Source organism: Callospermophilus lateralis, chromosome 8, assembly GCF_048772815.1.
Source record: "Callospermophilus lateralis isolate mCalLat2 chromosome 8, mCalLat2.hap1, whole genome shotgun sequence".
Lineage (NCBI taxonomy): Eukaryota > Metazoa > Chordata > Mammalia > Rodentia > Sciuridae > Callospermophilus > Callospermophilus lateralis.
The window spans coordinates 93,560,827-93,587,035 of NC_135312.1; the positions used below are offsets into that span (position 1 = coordinate 93,560,827).

Consider the following 26,209-nt stretch of genomic DNA (forward strand, 5'->3'; position numbering starts at 1 on the left):
GGCTAGGAGAGTTGATTTTTTAAGGCTGTATATAGACTCTGTGTGTGTGTGTGTGTGTGTGTGTGTGTGTGTGCTACTTTGACTAGCTGTTGACTACTGCGTATGCTTAAAAATCTGAGGGATTAATTAAACTCATTATTCATTAATTTGAATTTAGGCAAATATTTCCCAATGTAGACTCAGTTTAGCTTCTCTGAGCTTTCCCCTGGGATCTGCCAGCCCCAGTCTGCCTCAACTCTAGCAAACTATCCAGCATTCCCTTGGCCCAGCCTTGCCATCAGATTTTCTCTTCCATTTGTGGGCTGGTTAAATTTAGACTAGGAAAGTTGGAGTCCAGCCCTGATTACTAGTGTGATACAGGTGGATCTGTTTAAATTCCGAAATTAATCTCAGTTTCCTTACTTGCAAAATGAGAGAAGTTGGTGTCAATTATTAGTTCCCCACACTGACAGTGCATCCTAATTATCTGAGGAGACTGTTAAAATACAGATGTTCAGGTTTCCTTCTCTACTGATCACAGTCTCTGGGATAATCCTCATAGGGTAGTGGTACACAGTGATGTCTGGAGATCACTGGAATGATCCCCAAAGTTTTCTGTATATCTAACAATTATTCTAAGTTCCCTTGCTTATTACAAGTGATTCTAAATCCCTTTATCTTGTATTTAAGTAATAAAACATTGGGATAAATGACAATTGTTTCATATGTAAATGAGATTTGAGCAACCAACTCATCTTTCCTGAGCAATATACCATAATAGTAACTCATCTACTTAATTTCTTAAAGAAGAACTTAATAAACAAATTTGGCAACCCTATTGACAAACAAGACACTGACTCATTATTAAGTACCTCATCTGTTTTTCCAGAAGTTAACTGCATCTGAAATAGGCTAGCCAAGCCTCTCTTGAGATTTACTATGGCCACTGGCTCATTTGGATATGAGTAGAACTCCTTGACCTATGAAGAAAAAAAAAAAGAAATATATATGAAGCAAAAATGCATCACTTATCAGATTTAGTTAAATAAGTGACTAGAAAGGTAATAGTCTCACCTCCACTAATTCTGGGAGAAAGTGCTCGGTTATTGCAAAGCTATAAGTTCTTTGTGAATGTGTGAAAAGAAGCGATTTAGATTTCGAAGAAGATAGATCACTAAGATGTGAAATTTAAGGGCCTCACAGTGAAGGTTCTGAATATGATGGGCACTGCGTAGGGGAGGAAAGAGCACTGGTGCAGGCTGGGATTTCTGTCAAAACAAGACTTGGTCAAGAAAGAAAAATTAGGTATAGTCCCTTTGAACATATTACCACGTTCCTTACCTGCAATCCTGTTGAAATGAAACTAACCAGGATTTAAAATAACATCAAATTAAAAGGTTCTCAGAAAAAAAAAATGACAATTGTCACCCTTGAAACTTCTGAGGTAGCATAGCCTATGATGGTCATGACAAGGACCCAGGCATGGCCAAGATGCCCAAGGATAAAATTCCAGAGGGGCAAGTTTTTTTCCAGGGCATTCATGTTGACCTTGGGTAAAAGGAGATACAGAAAGTTGGAAGATTTGAGATGGAGTTGCTACAGGCTGCCCCAGATACTGCTTTGAGTTTCTTCTAGAAGATAGGGGAAAGAGGAGGAGAAGAGGTGACTGTGATTTGGTAGCAATAATAAGTAACTTATCTTTGTTTTATTCTTTTTTTCTTTTTTTTATTAGTTGCTCAAGACAATACAATGATCTTGACATATCATACATTTGATTCAAGTGGGGTATGAATTCTCATTTTTCCAAGTGTACAGATAGGTACTGTGTCTTTTATTGCTTGGATATGTTAGCCAATGTGTAAGAAACAGGATAAATATACAGAGAGAATTCTCTGGGAAGCAGCCTGTTGTTTTTTATCCTGTATTGACTCCAAAGACTCACAAGTTTTAGAAATAGAGGCTAGATATGTTTTCCCTATAAAGATTCCCAAGGTCTGTGATAATTATAGCTGAGAATTTCTACCAGAAATATCTAGAATGCCTTTCTATTCATCTTGAAAAGCAACCATGACTTTTCAAGTAAAATAGAAAGTTCAGTAATTATGTAATGATTCAATTAATATAAATCTGAACAATTCAGCCTACATAAAAACTTGTCATGCATTAGAAGAGAATATTTGGCTAAATTATCTGAACAACAGTCTCAACCCTTTATTTTTATTTCCTTTACATATACTCTGCCTAGTGACATATTTACTAGACACTTTTTCTGACAGTCAATTTAGTCATTACACTGGACCACTGGACAAACCTATAAATGTTAGAATAGTGTTGTTTGTCCCAGTTAAAAAGGAACTGGAATAATGACCTCAGTGTCTGAAAATCCATGGTATCATGTTCTCAAACAAATCACTGGCAATTTCTCAAATCCAAGCTGAGTTTCTGATGTTCTATGTTGTAAACGGGGTCTTCTTTCTTTTAGTAAGCTGGGTCTTCATTACTTTCGCCATGATAGTGCCATTTCCTTTGAAAATATCTGGGGGTATGATATCTCCAGATAACATGCCTATTAAGATGTTTAATGGGATTGCTTGAACCCAGGAGAGTTAGTGTTCACTCAGTGGTGTTGTGCACATGAGTCTGGCTGGTATATTCTGGCCTGAGACTTCAATAGTTTAGACAGCATGGTTGTTTTTTTCCCCATTAAGTGGGGAAAATACCTGTATCATTATTCACTTCATTTTCCTTCCAGATTACAAAATGTGCCTATTTACAGAACTATTTAAATTTTACATGAAATTTTAGGAAACCCAGTTCTCAAATTTAATTTTTTACTATGCAAAAGATCAAATACTCTTCTCTTATTGACTCACTTGTTTTTCCCCAGAAGCTTGAAACTATGAGACCCAAAGAAAAAAAATAATTCTTTCAATTAGTTTTATTGTTTCCCTAGAAATAGGAAAGGAGACTAGTCTTTTTTTCCCCCTTTTGTATGACTACTACCTCTGGAGCTTAACTTCTGTCTCTTCAGAGCAGACCAGTGAAATCCAAAGTGAAGGTAGTATTTGTATCCCTGTTTGCTAAGTGTCAAAATTATTTTAAAAAATAATAATACAACAGAACTTTACAGTTCTGAAATAATGAATAAGTTCATTATTTCACAACAGGAACTAAGTTTCATTATACCCAGGTCATAAAGCTGATCACTTCATTAGGTACTGAGATGGTTCTGAACATCCCAGAGCATAAGGTTTTTATCTGAATCCACAGTCTCCAGAGTTTCCAGAGTGCAGTACGAGGCACAACCAGGTTATAAACTAAGCCTTTAACCCGAGGAAACCAAATCTAGAAGGAGACTGGGAAGGTTGTCAGGAAGGGAAGCAGTGCCTCTTCTGATCAAATTTGGGTGGCCATCTTCTCAGAATCCAGCATCATTCAACATTTTTTTCTATAGAAAGGAGTTGTATCTCTGCACACACTCCTTTAATTATATACACTTTAAAAACAAAAGAAAGAAAAATTATATTGACTGGCCAAATAGCAAAAATAAAAGATCCCAGCCAACAGTGATTGGTCATTTTATCTTAGTTATGTATCTCAGACAGCACAGCTAGGAAATGGCACTTTGAAAAACAAACAAATGAAGGAATAGATGGAGAATTTGAAAACTCTTAAGGTGTCACAGTTCCTTTGAAGGTTCAGTGTGTGACCAGGAGTGAGGCTGCCAGATTCATAGAACAAATTAGTGCCTGGAAACAACACAAAATAAGAGGCCAACTCAGCAGCCATGCGGTTAATTTAATCAATACAGACAACCAAAACCAGGAACGGAAAGCTGATAATTATCTGGTTAATTGGATTAGCATTTCAGACTAAAAAAAAAAATTGAATTTATGCTGCAACTTGAGGCATCTTTCTCTCGTCAGTGTTAATCAGCCCAACCAGATAACCGTCACATTTCCAACTTACTTCATGATTTGGAGACAAAACTAGAGTGGCACCCAAACACTTATGTAGCGAAAATGAGCAGCAACGGAAAAAGGAACGTGTGCAATGAATATGCATATGAATTTTTTTAAGAGAGAGAGAGATGCATATGAATATTTTGATAAGTTTTCTTTTATAATGTAAATAAGGGAGTTCCAAATGGGAAGGGGAGAAGGGAGGACCTCTCTGGAAGGACAAAAATACATGCTGATGAGCATCCTTGAAATCATAGAAATTTCCAGTAAAACTTAATTTCAGTAAAAAATGCTCCCTAAGAAAATTGCACCTCAGCATTTTTACCCTGTCTTTGCATAATTTCTCTCACAGTAAGCTGAATTCCCAAAGTAATGATCTTTCTAACAATGATATAGCTGAAAATTCCACTTTGGCTTTTTAGTCTCTGGGGTCAAGTATTTTCCAACAAGTACTTTATTGTATAATTGAGAGATATGATGATGTACTTTAACCTGTGGCGACAGTAAATCATGACAAATCAGAGCTCCTCTAGAACTGGCACATTGGCATCACTGAAATAATGACGTGGCTGCTCCATCCCAGCCTTTGAACAGAGAGGGCAGTGAGTTCTTTTGTGCATGTAGCAGAAGACTTTGTACTGAACTGTAAGTGAAGGAGCTATAAAATGACTGGGTGTCATTAAGATTATAAATGCAATTAATATTTTACAGACTCAAATGTCTTGCTACGTTGGAAGCCCAGAGAAGAAAATAAAAGTATGTCATATTATTAACCAAGTTGAGACATATGCAAATCAAGTAAGTGAACACATATGGTAAAGAATGTAATAATGCGTACTCCACGTCAAACAAAGAGGCAATTTCACAAATGCTTTCCAGCTGAAAGATAGTAGAACCTAGAAGTTTGACCACAGACTCTTCCAAGTCACCAGTAGTGTGGCCTTAGCTAAGATTCTTAACTTCTCTTAACTTAGGTCCCTGTCTATCACAAGATGATAAAGCTACACCTGCTTCCTGGGGCTGTCACCAAGATAAGAGACAATACAGGGGATGTCTTCAGTCAGCACCTGACACACAGGAAGTGCCCAGTGAGGTTTTACTACTATTCTATCAACAATAAGGAAAGTCTTTCTCAAAGTCTGACTTATTTTAGCCCCAAATAACCTTGTTTGTCTATCTCTTTATTTTACAAGCATTTATTGTGTTCCCACTATGAGAAAAGTGTTGAAAATAAAGACGTTTTTTTTCCCATAAGAAACTCAATTCTGAATGTAGACTGCAGATAAATAGAGAAAACTGCAATACTCTTTGATACAGGCTTTGACAGAAATAAGCTCAGGGGCTCTGGGCTGTGGAGGGTGTTGGGTAAGACTTTATGGAATACTACGCCAGTCAGTACAGGGAATGGTTTTGGGGACTTTGTGGAGAAAGGGAGTGGGAGAACATGAAGTAGAGGAGGGGGCTTGAACAGAAAGAGGAATGGGCATTTCCTCCACCTAAGTCACCATCTAGAAATGAATGCAAATGGTCAAAAGAAAAGTGATAAGGGCCACCAGTGAGCTACAAAGTGCCAAGAGTGTTCTAAAGAGGGATGGTCATTTCCAACTGTCTGGAAGGACATGAACTGTACAAAATAACAGGCCTGTGAGCAAAACCCACACGCAGAAAGTGTCTTGACAAGTGGAGAAGAGGAAGCATTCCTGAGACGGGGATTCATATTTGGTCATAGGAGAGGTGAATACATATATATATATATATATATATATATATATATATATATATATATATATATTTCTTCTTGTGAGTCTCTTTTCAGTACATTATACAAGTAAAAATGTGCATCCTGATTAGCAATAGAGATGTCTGAAGTTTCTATTTTAAAATATTTGTTTTCATCCTTAATTTGAATCTGAAAAGTTTAATTTTAGAGATATGCAGAATTATAACTGTAGTGTTTCTTTTCTGTTTTTCTACTTTGTTGCCTAAAATTGAGTTCTCTTCTGATGTATTTTTTTTCTTCCCTGATGTATTTTTGTTTATTCCAATGAAATATCTGTAACTTCTATACATACACCCACAAATGTAATGCAGTGGGGCATGTCTGGAAGGCTGAGGCAGGAGGATCTCAAGTTTGAGGCCAGCCTCAACAACTTAGCAAGACCCTCAGCAACTTAGTGAGACCCTATCTTAGGAAGAAAGAAAGAAAGAAAGGAAGGAAGGAAGGAAGGAAGGAAGGAAGGAAGGAAGGAAGAATTGGGAATGTAGTTCAGTGGTAAAGCACCCGAGGTTCAAACCCCTGTACCTGTGAAAAATTGCTCTCAATTCCAAATATATTAAGACCATTTAAATTATACAATGTTCAAACCATAAGTAATGACCTGTTGCAGAATATCTCAAGCTGATTTTCAAATGCATATTATAGCATTTATTTTGACCATTAAATGATTTTCCAAGTCATAGTTTTTTAAGAATCTCTAAGCAGTTTTTTTAAAAAATCAACCACACCTTAGACATTCCATGCCCTTTAAAAGCTTTGACTTTGTACTTTGGCTAGATATTGATACCCTTGAAACAATTTAATATCATTTATCTAAGATATATCATTTCATTCTAATTTGTCTACTTTCTTGAATTCATCTAATCATGCTGTGATGTCTTGCTGTATTATACCATCCCAACTCTTTCTAATTGAATAAGGAATGTACTTTTTAATAGTGCTTCTCATCAATAGATACTTTACCGTAAAGATTTTCACAAGAGTAGGAAACAAATTGACTAAAAGGTATAAGAGAATTCAGGTCATCAATTTACTTTGAAAACATTTCATTTGCAATTTTTAAAAATTTGTTCTTGAAATAATTCCTTTTACTACAAAAGAAGTGACAACATGATTCCCTCAAAATAATATCTAACAAAGGGAAGAAAAACAGCAAGTTGGAGAAGAAAGATGTGGAATCTCCAAAATCCCTTTACCTTCCCGCGGATTAGGTGAAGGAGCATAGGTCTTTGCAGAGCTTCCAGGTTTGCCTTTCCTATGATTTTGGGTGGTTTTTTTCCTTTGAAGATACTCTTTTCTCCTCTCTGCTGATTCACATTTTCCACCTTTACATCTGTTACCTAGAGTCATGTATAAAAGCCAGTTAGAAAAACATCTGTCTCTTGGAATATAAAATGACAAAGTAATAGACCAAGTAAGCTTGTCATTTTTCAGTCCATGAATGTATAGGACCTTGCCACTGTCACTTAACAATAATGGATAAGGTATTTTAAAATTAGATTTTTCAAATTAGGCAAAATATCAACACTCAAGAATCCTGTGACTTCAGACTATAACAGCAATATGACTCAGCTCTTCCACGCCACTTTCACTACCATCGCTTGTTTGAACCTTTGCTGTCTGCCTGATCACATTGCTTTCTGTACTATTTGTCTGAAAGGACTCCTGCCCCATTCTACCATATCTGTATATATAAAATTAAAGGTAAACCGTCTGAACAAGGATTTATGTAATGGTTTTTTGCAGACTCGTTTATTGTTCTCTTGAGAAATGGCTCAGAGAAGTGGATGATGATACTTCGATACTATTTGAAAAATACAACAACTACCAGAGACATCCAAGCAAAGACAACTGGGTAAATGAATTGCATCGAAACTTATTGTAAATGACATCAGAAACTACATGTTTCAAGTACTTGATTCCTGTACCTATTTCACATTAATATGCAGAAAAATTACTGACTTTATATTTTTAAAAAATCTATTGCCTTTAGGTTTTGGAAAAGCAAGTATGGAGTCACCATAGACCATGCAATTCAACTTCATTCTCAATATATGAATCTAAACCATCATCATGGACCAAATAGTGCTGTGCAAGGGCGATCTTGGTTCTTTCTTTGGGAAGAATGCAAAACAGCTGTACTCCCTCACTGGTGATTCCTTTTGTTAAATCAAGAATCTCCTAATATATCTTACTTTTCACTTTGAGTAGTCTCAATTGTTTTTCACATGATATGGACTGTAGATCCCTCACTCCAAGAACATTTTGAATGGATTCCAGTTTAATGTCTGATTAATATACAGAATTGGACATAACACTTCAGTTGCCCACAAGCATATAGTACCCGCATCATCAATTTGGAAAAATAAGATCACTTTTGATCAGCAAAAACTTCAAAACTGTGAATCTAATACCAATTTTAGAGAAAAATAACAAACAAAATAGTTATGTAATGAAGAGTACAACACAAGTGCTATCAAATGGTACATTTCTCAAAAGACTTTGTTGACATCTAATCCGTGTGTTTGTGTGTGTGTGTGTGTGTGTGTGTGTGTTGTTTTTAGCAGAAACTGCTCACTGTGATTTGGATCAGTTGGTCATCATCACCATCAGGGTTCCTCCACAGTAGGACAACATCCACATTGGAAGAGATTCGGTAGCCCACGCTATCTTGGAGTTTTCCTTTACCCCCATCGAGGAAAACTTCAGTGGAGTAGGTGAGCTTATACAGCCGGTCATTATTTAATGAGAGACCAGTTGTGTGACCTGCATAAAGAGAGTGACACAAGTCAATCTGTAAGACAGCTGTTAGGCCAGGGAACATAATGACTTAACACCAGTATCTTCCTCTAGCTCACTGGGACTCACTGGGGGCTTAGTACTTACTAAGATACTTATCTGCTGAAGCAAAAATGGTCCTGCTCCTTCACCTGTGTGAGATCAGTGGCTTAGAAAATATAAATAAGACAACCAAAAACCCAAATTCCCGTTTCAGAAAACCTTAGTTTGTACCTCTTGTCAATTATCAGGTTATCCAAATATTAATCTGGTTGAACAAAAGAACATTTTTTTAAGAAAATGCCATTGTATTGTTTCTTATTATGTAACATGAGCTAAATTAATTAATAGGAGTCACTTGATATATTTATTAAAAATTATTTATAATTAATAAGAACCATTTGTAATTTCCATATTTTTAATGCCAACAGTTGAATGCCAAAGTAGTTAGAAGGGCATTTCTTTAATTTGGATATCTTTGCTATTTAAAAAACAAGCCCCATGTACTTTATTAATTTACTTAGTAAACTTTTAGTACAAAGGTACTTTTCAAAAAATCTTTATTTATTTATTTTTTTTTTCATGTGGCACTGAGGATTGAACCCAGGGCTTCATGCAGGCAAGGCAAGTGCTCTACCACTGAGCTACAACCCCGGGCCCCATACAAAAGTACATTTTAAGACTACAACTAAATAAATTTAAATTAGCTTTACTGAAATAAAGTGATTTTTTACTACATAAAGTCCTGGCATAGGCTTAAATTGGACCAGGGGCAATTTTTTATTTACTTATATGAATTTAGTACTGGGGACTGAACCTAGGACCTAATGTATGTTAGGAAGCCATTTACCACTGAGCTACATCTCTAACTCCACCAGGGGCCAGTTAATATCACAGAGTGCACACATACATCAGTATTGTGGGCCAAGAAACTGACATATGGAACATTTCCACTTCAATTTAATTTATCCCCAAGAAATGTAAAGAAGGAGCAAGTAAGCCTTCTCCAGAGATGACTTGGAGTTTATAGTCATATAATTTTGGGTGGGTATATTTTCTATGAATGGGTCTCAAGAGATTATCAAGAAAAATTCAGTATATTTTCTCCTTAGGACTAATGAGGTTACATTATTACCAAGTTAACTATAACAGGCAGTCATCACTTTTCTTCCTGAAGAACTGTATGTATGGAGGGAGGGGCAGGAAAGAGAGGGGAGTAGCTACATCAAAATTGAGATTGCTGAAAAAGGAAGTAAAATTTTTTTCAAAAACCAAAAAAAATTAAGAAGGCCTCTGAAGAGCCCTTACCATCTACACAGTAACAAACTATTCCTCTGGCTCCACTACCCACTAAAGCACGTATTGCCTGGAGAAAAAAAATGGTCAAAATATATTGTCTCTAGTTTTCGTGTATGGACATAAAAATCTATTGTGTTGAGCACTAGCATTACTCATTTTCCAAATGTGGACACTGAGCAACTCAGAGATTTTACAATTTACCCAAGGTTCCCCAGGTAATTAGCTGTGGAGACATAATTTGAACCTTAGTCATCTAGCCCTAGAGACCATGTTCTTGCTTATACTATAGACGTTGGAAACTTTAGATTGAATTATTTTCCATTTCTAGGGAGTGAGATAGAAATTCACTCATTCATTGAACAAGGGTGTACTGAGTTCCTGCTGGATGGTAGGCAATTTTCTGGACTCTGGGGCTGTACAAACTAACAAGGATACAAAATTTCTACCCTCATGGATTTACATCCCAATGAGGGGGAGATGAGTAGTAAAACAAAAATAAGCACAGGAGCAATTGATATACTATGTTAGAAAGGCTAATGAAAAAAACTGAAACCCAAAAGGGAATGGGGATGCTGAGGGAAGGACCTCTGTGGGAAAGTGAAGGCTTTAGGCTATCCACATGGAGAACTATGGGAAGAGTTTGCCCTGCTCCACTTCCACTTGGATTCCCCATTCCCTCTGCACAGGTAGCAAGTGCAGAGGCCTGGAGCAGGATCCCTGCAGTGTGATACAGGACTGGCCTGGAGGTTACAAGAACTGCAACCAAGCAAATGAAAAACACAGCAGAAAGAGATGAGTCAGATAGGGCCCTATGGTGTCAGGGAGGCCAGGGAGGACATCTGCATACACTTGGAGTTTGACTCAGAGCTGAGACAGAAAGCTTGCCAGACAGTTTCCGTGGTGACCTAGTTTTAGGTTTCAGGTATCACATCATCTGATGAAGTTTCAAAGAAAGAAGACAAGAATTTAATAGGAATCAAGAGGTGGATAAAGGAGGTGTAAGAGTAGGTATCTAAGTGTGTCCATACAAAACCAGACTGTCCAAACATCAAGTTGGGGATCTGAGATCTGAGATACAGAAGGCAGAGAGAGTCAGGAAAAACCTTGAAGGAGATGATCCCTCCAGCATCCCATCTCTGCTCTTCTACATTTTAACTGGGGATTCTGCAAACACTGGCATTGAGTCCGGGAAAGAGATTTTGGCTGGAGAAAATAGGAAGCTTCTTTTATTTATTTATTTATTTTAAACATTTTTTTTAATGACACCTAATAAATTCCACATAGGACATAAAGGAAATAAATATATGTTTTTGTCATCTAATCCTCACAGCAATTCTAAAAGGTAAGCACTATGGGAAAGCTGACAAAAGCCAGGTCCAAGTGTGACCCAATAAACTAGATATACTGCAGACTTTTAATATTCAAATTCAACTGAAATCAAAGTTTGTGGTCTACATGAAGGTGACTTCTGATTAAAATAACTACGAAAAAATTGGAGGAAGGTAGTCTATCTTAAATTTCAAAGCTTTCACAACTATTATGTGGTTCATTTTTTTTCCTTACTTTTATTTTACTGTTCAATGGAACACAAAAGGGAACAATAGATCAATCCTTGATTATGACTTGAAGAGAATAAAGCACAGGGGAAAAAAGAGCCCTGTTGACCCAAAGGTTTTTTCCTACTGCCTTCAGCAGGCCTAACATGTTGTTCTTTTGCCTAATGCTTCAAAAGCCTAACATGGTTCAAATAATTAGTGTGCCCTAGTATTCTGTCTGTGATCCCTGCCTCTTTCTCTGTTATGTTATTCAGAGGTCTGGAAACACTGGGAATCGGAGGCATGTTAGATTATTGACTTAGTTTCCTTTTTTAGGGTATTTGCTCTTCAGAATATGCACAATGGCCTTTTTTTGGGAACTGATGTTTGTGAAACCAAAAGTAAAACTAAGCTGAGTCAAAAAAAAGGAGTCAGTATCTGTTCAATTTGCCCCTTCAAGTGCATTTAGAGTGTTTAAGAGACTGAAGAGCAACAAACTCTTAGTTTGGAAAGCTTAAAAAAATATTTTAAAATACTGTACTCATTCATAAAACTTAGGTCAAATAAATAGCACCGCTAATTGGCTTAAGCGTGGAGACAAAGCAGGGGTAATCTAAATTGAGGTGTGAGGAGCTGGGCAATGATGGAAAGGATGGGAGGCGATGGAGTGTGAGATCCAACACAGAACTATAAGGTCAGTAGTAAAAAAGAAAAAAAAAAAGAAAGATGATTCATGTAAACAGACCAAAAAGTAAGGGTAGGGCTAGGCTGAGAGAAGACTGAAAGTGAAGGAACCATTCAGGTTAAAGGTGGTGGCAAAATTAAACAGAAAGTAAAAAAGTGTTATATAGAGAACACCCAAATATAATATTGAGAACAGACCCACTATTGCAAAGTATAATTATGAAAAAGTAGGAAGGCTGGGTACCGTGGCTCACACCTGTAATCCCCAGACTCAGGAGGCTGAGGCAGAAGGATCATAAATTGGCCAGCCTCAGCAATTTACTGAGACCTTATGAAATTTAGCCAGACCCTATCTCAACATAAAAAAAATAATAAGGATTGGGGACATAGGTCACTGGTAGAGTGCCCCTGGGTTTGATCCCAGTACCTCTTCCCCTAAAAAGTAGGGAAAATTTGAGTCTTTAAGAAAGTTCAGACACAACAAATCACATAGACTCTCTCTTCTACTAATATCTTAATCCCAGCCCTCTCCTCCATTCTCTTCTTGTGCCAATCTGCCCTCAACATCCACTCAGAGTTTAGAAATTACTAAATAGTTGTATTGGTAATTTAAAATAGAAATGAGTTTTGAGGTGATGCACGGGATTCCAACATTTAGAATGGCCTAATTTTGAGATAGCTTGCTGGTTAGATGTAAATCATTATGAAAGCAAAGAATCTATAATGAAATCATGGTACTATAATACTGAAGGTCATTCCATGCAAGTAGAAATAACAAGTCCTTTTTATTTGTGATATTTGGAATAAGCAATGTGCACTTAGCAACCAGTTAAGCTTAAAGGCTCCTTCCAGGACTTTGGAAGGGGACCCTAGTGATGTGTACACATTCCTTATCTTTTTCAGTGTCCCTTGAAAAAACAAGATAGTTTTGTAATCTTTTCTCAAAGATGGACTCTAAATTGCTTAAGTTTCAGGTTCTAAAATCTGGATTTGCCACTGAGCTTGTACACAGCAAACTATCTGTCATGTTCTAAACTACATTTTCCCTGTGTGCTGTTGGGTGTATATGTGTCTATGCATGTATATGTGTTTAAATACTTTATAAATGCATTTGTAATTTCCTAGTTTATAGAATAGAAATTAGAGAAGTCCACCATTATTTTTCTCAAAACTATCATGATATTAGGTTTGATATTATGATATTTGTATCATTCATACTTCAAATATTCTAGAGTTTGGCAGTAAAATAGTATGCTAATAATTCTCAGATATTATTTACAAATCACCACTTTTTTCTTCTTATTATTTTTTTTATTTAAGTAAGGACTATCTTTAAATACAGTTTAGAAACTGGTGTAACTGATTTATCTTTAATTATCTATAATTTGTTTAGGTGAAATAGTTGACTTTTAGTCCTCTTCTCTTTTTTGCCATTTTTTCTCCGGGAAATTTCCTGCATAAAAAAATGTTGATACAGATTTCGCTTTATAATCAAAAGCCACATTATCCCAAACAGATATTAAAAGTTTACCAAAGAGTTGTTTTGTATCAATTTCTTAGAGTAAGTAGTTTTATAAGTGGGTCCCTGTTAAGTGGTTTGTTAGAGGGACATGTTTTAACAGTGTGTCTTAAGTCTCTAAAAAGTGACAATTTTATACAGAGCAACATTCAGAAAGTCAAGGAGTTTATAATCTATCTGATTTAAAATAAGTTTCCATATTAATACATTTTATACAGCTCTTTGAAACCATTTCTCAAAAAATATGGATTTTTTTTCCTCCTGCTTTTTCTGGGGGTATCAATTTATAACTTAATTTCATCTTAAAATAAAAACTAACTCACTACACTATTTTTCCAAAGATAAGTCTTATTTCTTAAACTCATATCATGTAGTTTTATTTTCTTAATTCACCAACTGTGATTATTCTAGCACTTTTGAATGGTAATGGGTTAAACACATGCATTACCATTTCATTCATAATTCTTTGGCAAATCAAATGCCTTTTTCATTGGATCTAATTCTTCTTGATGTCACATTGCTAAGCAACTAGAAGGAAATTTAAGTACTGGAGGTTTTTTAAATCCTGTTTTACAATTCAAATGAAGGGAGTTGCATTCAGCTTTACCAACAGCCATGGGTAACAATAGCTAGCTTCTTTTCCCCCTCTTTTAAAAATAGACCCGGAATGAGAAACTGAAGCTAGAAACCCACTGGTAAGAAAGACTAAAATGAAAAGGAAAATGGAGGAAGAAAGTTGAATTTAGTTTTCATATCAACCTAGTCTTGCTTTCACGAACATTCCAAAATCACACAGCTTTAAAGATAGTTTTGTTAGGAACTCATTCACTACACACACACACACACACACACACTTTCTCCCCAAAGACCAAAATCAAAGTTTAGCAAAAGACAACACAAACTTACCTTTAACAGAAGCTGAATATGAGGAAATGAAGCAAAGAAAAAGCACAGCAAGAAGAATCATATTGACCAGCTACTCTCTACTGCATCCAGTCCTGAGCAAGGAGTCACTGAGAAGTGGACTCTTCAGATGGCAGGCAGCAAGGGAGTGACTCTCCTCAGAACCTGTGACAATAATGTTTATCTTTGGGGAAAGGTCAGATTCCAAACTCCAAAATCAGACCTAGGTTCACCAAAGGGCTCATTATTAATGATTAAACGTAGGTGGGCTGTAGTTTTTAGCCTCTTGCTCTTTTTATTTATTTATTTTTTTACTCCCTATGGAAAATCTAGAAAGTTTATAATTTGAGAGCTAAACCAGGCCAGTCTACCTTCCTACAAACACAGAAGTACTGAGAGACATTCCAAGAAAATGGTGGTGATATTTTTCTGCCCAATACATAGTCATCATCATGTCTATAATATTAACTGCCTATATTCACATTTCACCACTTTATGTGGGAGGGTGGCAAGAGTTCTCAATCCCAGATAAACCTAACTGAATTTTAATGTCTTCTATGGTCATTTTGAAAGTTTTTGTATTATTTGTATGCCATTATTAAAAACCATCCTGAATATTAGAATTTAAATTTAGACTAAGATGTGCCACTGCCAATTGCTTTAAAATAACATTAAACAGAACTTTCATTCCTAAAACAGAGATGATTCTCCTTGTTTGTGAAACTATAGCGGGTTGGGGCAAATAGGTGTTGTCCATCATTAATGGGCTAGTAGGCCAATGAGTAGGTCATGATACACCTCTATTTGTATCTAAGGGAAGACATACTTCTATGAGTTCCCAGACTGATTGATTAGCTTTCTGAATTTCATTTCTAGGAAGAGATTCAAAGAGCAAATCATAGTTCTCAGCCATTTTGCTACAGAATATTAATTAGGAGATTTCTCTAGAATTAAAGCACATAATCTGGTATGGCTAAGGCCATGCTAGCTGAACCAACCTTTGTCCTTGAAATCTCCCATGAGAAAGAACTGACATGAACAAAACCTACTAAACTGAAGTGGCATGGAAGAAGGGGAGGGTTGCTGGTGAAGTGTCATTTCAGTGTACTTGAAAATACTTAGGACCATGTTTCAATATAAAACGGATTCTTAAATATACCCTGATTCCTTTCAAAACCTTACGTTTTAATCTTTCCGACAACTAGGGAAAAGACAGCAGACTTAATGGGACCACAAAATAAATACAAAATTTAGAAATCTCTAAAGTATATTTTCATGTAAGGAATAAAAAATGAAAATTCTTTGTGTTATCATCTATAAAGAGTAGAAATTTATATACTATCATCAGTTTTATATAAAATAAAACAAAAAAATAAGTTGTTTGATTAAGAGTATCTCTTTAAAGCTCTAAATGCTAAGTTATCCTGGGATTTAACAGAAAAGGCCACTTTTTTTTTTTCTTTCCCCCTGTGAGGTCCTTAAAGTAGAGACTATCAAACTTGTTTCTTTTTTTTTTTTTTTTACTTGTCCTTTTTAGATATTCATGACAGTAGAATGTTTTTTGACATGTTATACATACATGGAGTATAACTAATTCTAATCACCATCCCATTCTTGTGGTTGTACGTGGAGTAGAGTTTCACTGGTTGTGTATTCATATGTGAACATAGGAAAGTTGTGTCCAGTTCATTCTATTGTCTTTCCTATGTCCAACCCCTCACCCTTTCCTTCATTCTTAGAAAAAATAACTTTGCTGAGAAAATAAAAGTATTATGAACAAAAGGGATTACCAACACAAGATAATGTGAAAGTGCTCTTCGCTTTCCATTTGAACAGGTTTCTAAATGTTCCCACAATTTCCATATTATTTTCATAGGGATATGAAGCCATTATAGTCACCTAAGTTTTACTTCCACATTTATTTAAGTTAAGAACTAGTTTCCTTCTTATTTGATTCTATAAGAATTGTCTTTTGTATTTTCATTTGAGACTCATAGTGAAATAGACTTTTAAAATTCGTTGTTAGACTATGTTTCATGATACGTGTCTCTTCGGGTAAAGTACTGTCTGTTGTCAGGAGTTTATCAGAGTCCAACCAATAAAAGGCATATCACTATTGCCTAATAAAATAACTGCTGTTCCATTTGAGCATTTGATTTCCACTAGAAAGTGCCTGTCATTGTACTAGAGTTGTTTCAACATGGGATATTCAAATAAGCCTGCTTCTATTGGTTAAAAATAATATCACCCTTTTATATTTTGCATATGAACTTTTCTTTTTACACAGACATTTGAGAAAAGAATTCCTGTGATTGCTTCACCAAGATGAAATAAGAATCTCAAATCCTTTCCATATTGAATGAACTCTGGACCAAAGAAGCATCCTCTTCTGTTGCTCTGTTGATCAAGCAGAGCAAAAGCTCTACAATATGTGTTGAAGGTACTTCCTAAAACTCACTGGCTATTTTACATGGCATGTGAGGCAGGGCAGATGTCCAGAACAGTATAAAAATCACAAGAGTTGCTGTCTGTGGAACAATAACTACATACGATACACTATGTTAAGTGATTTACATTTTTTATAATATATCTCATAATAATCATCTTACATATCAGAAAAACTAGACTCAGATTAATTTAGTAAAGCATTTTAAAGAATATAAGAAAACAAACCTTAAAACTTAGATCCAATACTCTTCTTTATTTAAAACCATTAAAGGTGAGAAGTGGAAAAAAATTAATTTCTTATGCATGCCATGAAATTATTATTAGGAACTGTCTTTTTAGTAAGTCCATCACAATTGTATATGGAAGCTCATGGAGCACTTGATTTTTGTGATTAGATGATCCAGGCTGACAATACAGGGGAAAAACTGATTTGTACTAGTCAGGAAAAATCATAAAATACATTTTAAAACAATGCTATTACTGTGAAATTCCTTTGGTAGAACATGACAATGAACTATTTGCTGTACTACCACTTTGCCTTGATAAATAAGAACACTATGAAATAAAGAAGGACGACTAATTCCAAAGTGCAGTTGTGTTTCTGTAGTTTCATAGGTTATTAACAGGGGTTAACTTACATTTGCAGATTAGAAGATACATGAACTTTACCCACTAAAGGTTGAAAGGAAGTATATTGCCCCACTAGATACTGATATAGTAAGTCAGGATGTGGGATCACTATATGAGAAGAGAGTCATCATCAGAATACTTTGCTTTGTTCTTACAAACATAACATTGTTAAAAACAAAATTTTAGGAGGATATTTCCCTAAAAGATCATAATGGTTTAGTCTAGTAATAAAATTTCAGTTTGATAATGGACTTAGAATTTTGAAAGAATTCTGAAAAGTATTTTTTTTTAGCATTTCTTTTTTTTATTGGTTGCTCAAAACATTACAATGATCTTGACATATCATATATCATACATTTGATTCAAATGTGGTATGAATTCTCATTTTTCCCACGTGTACAGATTGCAGGATCACATTAGTTATACAGCCACGTTTATACATATTGCCATACTAGTGTCTGTTGTATTCTGCTGCCTTTCCTATCCCCTTCCTATCTCCTTCCCCTCCCCTCCCCTCCCCTCTCCTCCCATCATCTCTCTGTATCCCATCTACTGTAACTTATTTCTCTCTCTCTTTTTTCCCTTTCCCCTCACATCCTCTTATATGTAATTTTGTATAACAATGAGGGTCTCCTTCCATCTTCTTGCAATTCCCCTTCTCTCTCCCATTCCCTCCCACCTCTCATCCCTGCTTAATGGTAATCTTCTTCTCATGCTCTTCCTCCCTGCTCTGTTTTGAGTTGCCCTCCTTATATCAAAGAAGACATTCGGCATTTGTTTTTTAGGGATTGGCTAACTTCACTTAGTATAATCTGCTCTAATGCCATCCATTTTTTTTGGTTAGGTTAACAATATTCTTATAATATGATTTTATCTTGGTATAAATTAATTTATACCAAGGTAAATTTGTACCAAGGTAAAATCATGGAAGAATAAATACACTGTTTTAATAGGTGTTGTTCAAGAGCTGTCTTTGAGACAATACTCATTAAACACCTTAACTTAAAAGTCAAATTTAGACTTAGGTAGGAGATATTTGTAATTAAAACTTCAAAAAATATAGTCATTTGTTTCAAGATAGAATTATTAAGCAAACTTGACCCTATCATACACATACATATCCACACATATTTGACAACAATCACAAAATCCTTATGCATCAAGTTAGTCAGCCTAAGAGGACTCTACCTTAACAATTATCTTTGGCCATTCAAAACTGAGTTGCTAGCACTTAAAAGGAGAAAATTGATAGAAGCACTTTCGGTAGACTACTGTAAAGAGAATAAAATTTAAATTTTGATCAAAATAATTTCATTGGAATTCTTAAACACCAAAATTTCAGAGCCTAGGGGAAAAAATAAATGTGATTTTCTTTTAAACTTGCACTTAATATAATTATGCTTATGACTTAATTATTAATATATATGTATAAAATATGAGTTTAATTGAAGTTGAAATAGAAGCGAATTATTTTTGAGTAACATCAAAATAAAGAGATTCAAAGTATTAAAAAGGGGTCAGGAAATACATAATATAGAGAGAGTATGAATAGGGTGAAAATAATATTTGATGAGACTATTTGAAGAATTTCCCAGAACTATTGAAAAGTACTGTGGTAGTTCTCTGTAGTTGCCTAACAAATTACTATAAAATTACTGACTTAAAACTTTATATTTATTGTTTTGAAGTCCCGGAAGTCAGCAATCTAATAATGGTCTCAGTGGGTTGAAGTCCAGGTGTTGGCAGGGTGCATCCCTTTCTTGAGACTTTGGGGGAGAATCTGTTTTCTTCTCCTTTACAATTTTTAGAAGCCACCTGCACTCCCTGGCTCATGGCCCTGTTTCTCCTCTTCAAAACCAGCAAAAGGAGGGTAAAGTCCTTACCATTCTGACCACCTCTGTAGTCTTCCTATTCTACTTTACAAACACTTTTGATGATATTGAGTCCACCTGGATCATCCAGGAAAATCTATCTTGGTAAGCTGATTAGGACCCATAATTTCATATGTAGTCTTAACATGGATATTCACAGGTTCTGGGAATTAAGACATGGACATCCTAGGGGAGCCATTTTTTCTGCCCACCACAGACACTAATCTACAGATGCAAGAGGCTCAATAGACCTCAAGTAGGATCATTAAAAAGAAATCCACATGTAGACACATCATAATGAAAGCACAGAATACCAGACAGAAAGGGAAGATATTTAAAGGAACCAGATAGAGAAGACAGATTACCTTAAAGGAAGAAGAGAATCGTACAACTGCTAATTTATTAACAGTAACAATGAAAACTAGAAGACATTATAATATTTTTAATGTGCTGAGAAAATGATTATCGATTGACAATTATCAGTTATCAGTAATCATCATCATAGTATTGTATGTTCTGTAAATACATCTCTTAAACATAAAGTTGAAGTAAAGGTATTTCCAGAGAATGTGCAACCATACCTCTATAATTTATCTTTAAGAGAATCCACTTCAATCAGAAAAAAAGTGATTCCATCTGGAATCTGAGATTCAAGAAAGAACAAAAAAGTGGTAAATAATGTGGGAAAACACATAGATTCTTGAAACTAATAAAAAGGTCTTGTGGGGTTGAACCCAATTTAAAAATATGCAAGAAATAATTACATCACATTTTGTGGTATAGTGAAAATTTGGATCCTATGATATTTGATGACAAGAAGTAGTTAAATAAATTATGATACATCAATTCAACATGTAGCCATTTAAAATAATACTGTACAATTATGCTTACACATGTTTACATACTTGGAGAGCAGACTGCTAAATAGCAGATACAGATGCCATTTGAGATCATGCCTTATTCAATCATAGGTACATTTATATGAGTATAGAAAAAGAATTAGAAGAATAGTGACTAAAAACTTTATTATTTTTGAGAGATGGACTTGTGATTTATGTTTATATTTTCTCTTCTGTCTTTATGTATAGTATCTCACATTCTATCTTATGTTACTTTAAAATATATTTTATTGCTTCTAGAAATTTTAGATTTACAGAAAAATTGCTAGGTTGTGACAAAGATTTTCCATATGGTCTCTACCCTGTTATTCCTATTGTTAATATCTTTAAAATAATGTGATAGGTTAATAAACCAATATTGATTCATTATTATTAATTCAAATCCTTTTTACTTAGATTACCGCTATTTTCTAATTTGTTTTTTTGTTTTTTGTTTTTTTTTTTACCTATTCCAAGATTGCATCCAGGATACAACATTACATTTAGCTGTCAAGTAACCTCAGGCTTCTCTTGATTGTGAAGAACACTGATCAGTATTTTCTAAGATGCTCATGCAATAGAACTCTGGGATATTTTTCTTGTGATTTGACAAGGGTTATAAGTTTTTGGGGACTGGAAGCTACAGAGGTAAAGTTTCATATTCACCACCACATCCTATGATAAGAAGATATTATCAACATGATTTATTACTATTTATGGTGACCTCCATCACCTGGCTGAGCAGGGTTATCAGATCTCCCCACGCAAAGCTTTTCTTTTGCATCTTCTTTTTCCATACTGTATGTGATTTTCAGAAGGAAAGGCCATGTGTATACCACATTTAAGGGTGGAAAGTTTTATTTCTCCTGTTTAAGAGGGGAAATGGATATAAATATTATATGGAATGCTTCTGTAAAAGATATGTGTCTTCTCTTTCCCATTCATTTATATTTGCATGAACTCATGGATATTTATTTTATACCTGGGGATATAACCCAATACTATCTCTTTTGATTTGTTGCTACAATTATTTCATTTTTAGCCATCAGGAATTCTTTCATTTTGGCTCCTTTGACCATATCTTATATCCATGTGTTTGTTTTATTGATTTGATTTTTTTTTAGTATTCCTATTCTTCTTGTTCATTTTGTGTATTTTTACCCTGATCCAAGAATCAGTTGTTTCTTCAGGAATTTCTGGTTCCTTCCATTGAAGAATGTCATTAGAAACCAAGATCGGGGTACTAGGTGTGTTCTTGGTGTAGCTATGCTTTAAAGAATATTGAGTTTCCAGTCCACAAACACATAATATATCTTAATTTAGATATCATTTGGTTTCTTTCTTTGGAGTTTTGTAGCTTTCCTCATATATATTCTATATAAACTTTGTCAAATTTTATTTTAAACAGTTTTTTTGTTGCTGTCATTAATACCTGAGGGTGGACAGACTTAAAGGAGGATTTGTTTTGTCTCATGGTTTCAGAGGTTTCATTCCATGGTCAGCTTGCTCCATTTACTCTATCACTTTGGGCCATGGCCATAATTATGGTAGAGGAAAGCTGCTCAGTCCATGACAGCTGGTAAGCAAAGAGCGGGGCTGGGGACAAGAAATACCATTCTGGGTCATGCCCTCAGTGACCAACTTCCTCCAACTAGTATCCACTTCCCAATAGCACCATCAGTTGCAAATCCCTCAATGGATTAATCCACTGATAAAGGTAAAGCTCTCATAATCCAGTTATTTCCCAAAGCCCCACCTGTGAACATTGCTGCATTGCAGACCAAGCCTTCAACACATGAGTCTCGGAAGGATGTTCCAAACCACAACAGATTTATATCAATATATAAATCTGATATATATATCAGATTTATATATATAGATAGATAGATAGATAGATATAGATATAGATATAGATAGATAGATAATCTAGTTATTTTCCAAGTTCCAATTGTGTATTAATGATATATAGGAAAGGAATTGACTTTTGTATCTTAACTTTGTATCCCATGAGTTTGCTATAATTGCTTATTTGTTTAATAAGGGTTTGGTAGGATTTTTTTGACATAGAGAATATTATCATCTGCAAACAGTTTTATTTATTTTTTCTCTTTATTGCCTTATCCTATTGCACTGGGTAGGATTTTCAATACAATGTTGAATATATATGTGTACCTTTAATATTCTTATTCTTTTTTGAGTTCTATTATCCTCTTTAATAAAATATTTTCTTGAGTAATTTTGAGTTATTGTCTTTTGTTCTTTCATATTTTCTATCGTTTAACATTTTTGAAAATTTTCTAGGAATATTGGGTTATAGTTTTCATCTTTTTTTTTTCTGCTTGATCGTTCCCTCCACCTTTGTTTAACTATAGCAACTTTGAATAGAATTCAATCAGAATCCTTTTCTGTGACTTATTTTTAACCAATGTTATTTTGTAATTTTAAGAAGGAAAGGTGTATAGAAGAGTTTTATAGCTTTATGATTCTACAGATTCTTTTAAAATATTATTTTAGTTGTAGATGGACACAATATATTTATTTGTTTATTTTTATGTGATGCTAAGGATCGAACCCAGTGCCTCACCAATGCAAGGCAAACGCTCTACCACTGGGCCACAGCCGCAGCCCCTACAGATTCTTTTTCTGGTATTTTATGACATATGTTTACCTCAATTTTTTGAACCCTTTCTCCTGTCTGACTTTTGGGTGGGCCCACATTATTCCTTTGCCCTCTGTTGTCCTCATCCTATTCAGTTAGGATTTTACTTTTAGCAGTTTCTCCTTGGTGTTGGACTTTGTCCAAGAATGTAGTTCCTATTTGCTGGTTTTGAGAGACTTTACGTTACCACAATAATGTAAAGTGTTCATTTAATTAAATGTAAACTTTCTGTTCATTCCTTTACAATTGACCTAAACTTTTTGTTCACCAGACTCCCTGCCCATTTTGCAGCTGATCCCATATTGGTCTCCTTTGCTTTTAGCAAATATTTGGCAGTTTGGAGGCTTTCCCATTCTCAAAGCTTTCAGGTTCGTTGTTATGTTCCCCTATTTCCTTCTACACAGAAGGCGATATTTTGAAATTTATTAAGAATGATTTTTTAACCTAGTTATAACTATTGTCTAATAATGTTTTTGTTATTTATTTAGTTTTAGCTATTCTAGATGCTTTACTTGCTTTTATGAGGATATTCAGGAAGTTCTCATATTACACTGTCTCCCTACTCATCTTCCTACTCTTCAGTATTTATGTACTACTTGAGAGGATGAGGTACTTTAAAATATATTTCAAACTTGATTTTTGAAGTCAGTCAAAATGAAGATAGAAGGAAGTTTACGTAAGAAGCTGATAGTTCCTTATAGATGCCTTTTAAGTCATGTTTAAAATTGGTTCCTTTTTGGTTTTCTTCATGTGAAGTTAAGTACTTGCAAGTGTCATTCTATTCCTCCACCTCCCCATTCTCAACCAGCTGAAGAGTACTCTCAGACTTAAAAATCAGAAGTAGGTTTACAATAATAGAATTTGGAATGATTGCTCAATGTGGCCAAACATAATGGAGGAGCTCATAATTGTATTTACTACCATATTATCATGTGATAAAATTCTGATTTTAGCTCCTTCTTATTCTACAATTTGCAGTCCGATTTAATACATTGGCTGTCCATTGTTTAAATGGGATCCACAGATATGATTTCTTTAGACTATTCTGTATTTATTTATTGATTTGTAGTTAACTCGGCAGATACTTTTTTTCATAAATTTTATTGTATATATTTAAAGTATACAACATGACGTTATAGAATACATATAGACAGTTAAAAACATTCCCAGTTAGGCAAGTTAACATACCCATCATCTCCCATAGTTACCCATTTTTACTGTTGTGTCTGTGACAAAATCAGCCTAAATCTACTTATTCAGTATAATTCCCATATGCAGAATAATTTTATGACCCAGTATTCATTGTAAATCAGCTCTCTAGACCTATTCACCTTATATCTGTTACTTTGTGTTCTGACCTATTTTCTTCCCATTTTCTCCTCCCCCAACCTCCCAATCACTCCTGTTAACCATTGCTTTAATCCATGTATTTGAATTTTAAAAAACTTATAAGAGAAATAGTACTATATTTTTGCAGCTGGCTTATTAGGATCATGTCCTCCAGCCTCATCTATGTTGTTGCAAATGACAAGATCTCATATTTTTTTAGGGCTGAATAATACTCCATTGTATATATTTAGCAGTTTCTTTATCCATTCATCAATTGACACTTAAGTTGTTTCCATATCTTGGCTATTGTGCATAATGCTGCAATAAACATGGAAGTATAGATATCTGCATGAGGCAGTGATTTCATTTCCTCTGGATATCCATACAGAAAAGGGATTTCTGGATTGTGTGGAAGTTCTACTTTTAATTTCTTTAGAAAACTCCTGATCATTTTCTATAATAGTTGATTAGTATTTAAAAAACATACAAAATAGTTGCCAACGCTTACAACCAAGTTTCACATACAAATGCAGATATCTGACTGATCTTAAAAAACCTGAAGCCCAATGTCATAATGCCCACATTATGAAATGGAACTTGTATCCTGATTAAAGAGGCAGTGCACTCTCAGGCTTGTGACTCCTTTCATTTGTTACCTTCCAGTCCTGATAGACTTGGTAAATCATGGACAACTTCTTATATTGGCTTAAACTATAAACATGTGCTGTTGATTTTTAAATGTTTCTATTTAGATGTCCTATAGACTCACCAGAAATCACATATTCAAAACCAGCCTACTTTTTCTAAAACCTAATTTTCTTCCAATGTTCCCTTAATGACCCAGTTAATGGAATTACATTTCTACAGCTGTCCAAATTAGAAAAATCCTTAGGGTTATTTTTCTTCTTTCTTCTTCCCTCTATGCACAGCTTTTAGTCATGTGTAAAACTGTGACCCACTTAAGTCTTTCTTTTACTGGTGTCTGTATATTAAATTCCTTTCCCTTCCTGAGTCTGTAAGTAGGAAAACTCCTACTTACTTTACAAGATGGAGCAAAATCACTCAATCTCTGAAACTATGTTCTTTGTCTCAATAAACATTTAGCTGCTCTTTTCCATCTACAGATATCTCCAATACGTTGCGTATTTTACGTTGTTTATTTACTTCTGGCTCTTCTACTAGAGGAGGGATTACTTAAGGACATAATGATTTAGCTATTTTTGTCCCACCAGAACTAAGAAAAAAGCATGGAACTAGACAAATACATCAAATAAACATGAATTTTACAAATCAATGAGAATTGTTTCATGTCCAACGATTTTACCTTAAACTTTTTATATGATTCAATCTTTGGTTAAATTGAATTTTGTTTTCTTTTTTGCTCATACTTTTTTGGTACTCACTTTGGATTATTCTAGGGCCTGTAAATTTGGACCATAAGACTACAAATTAAATGGTCAAGTAAAAATTAATTGACTCCATTATTAAAACATGAGGACTTTTTAATGACTTACAAAACTTTGTTTTAATTATCTAAGGATGTCAGGTATTACCTCTAAAAAAATGTGTAATTATTTATAAAACAGATCCCAGAGAGGCAACTGAACAGCTGTTGAAAGATCTGGCACATCACGGTGCCAGCCTGAATTTAATGACCTACATGTGAAGGGCTACATATCCAATTACTAATCCTCCCTCAGCTACTCTTTGCCCCGATATGGAGGCAGCTGAAAAAAGATGCCCTACTAACAGATCAGAAAATGAATCCAGATTTCATTGCCAATGTTCAGTTACAGACATCTTTTAGATTTCAGATGAGAAAGAAACTGAGAGGGACTCACAATTGTATTACAGCTCACTTAGTTTTTCAAATAAATTTGAGAATTTAAAGCAAGAGTGACTTCAGTTTTGTGACTAAATTCAGAGACACTGAAATTATTTTAGAGAACTTAAAATTC

At 34.8% G+C, this 26,209-nt stretch overlaps 1 protein-coding gene across 1 annotated transcript in view; it reads right to left on the reverse strand.

The window, feature by feature from the left end:
• The window catches only part of Mttp (microsomal triglyceride transfer protein), a 48,499-nt gene extending 33,999 nt beyond the window's left edge, over positions 1 to 14,500 (reverse strand). The window contains exons 1-4 of the mRNA XM_076864679.2: positions 14,440 to 14,500; positions 8,297 to 8,484; positions 6,915 to 7,058; positions 852 to 959 (exon numbers count right to left, since the gene is read on the reverse strand). Of these exons, the coding sequence (XP_076720794.2) occupies positions 852 to 959; positions 6,915 to 7,058; positions 8,297 to 8,484; positions 14,440 to 14,500 (501 nt within the window). The remainder of the gene's footprint in view (positions 1 to 851; positions 960 to 6,914; positions 7,059 to 8,296; positions 8,485 to 14,439) is intronic.
• Between the last annotated feature and the right edge of the window lie 11,709 nt (positions 14,501 to 26,209).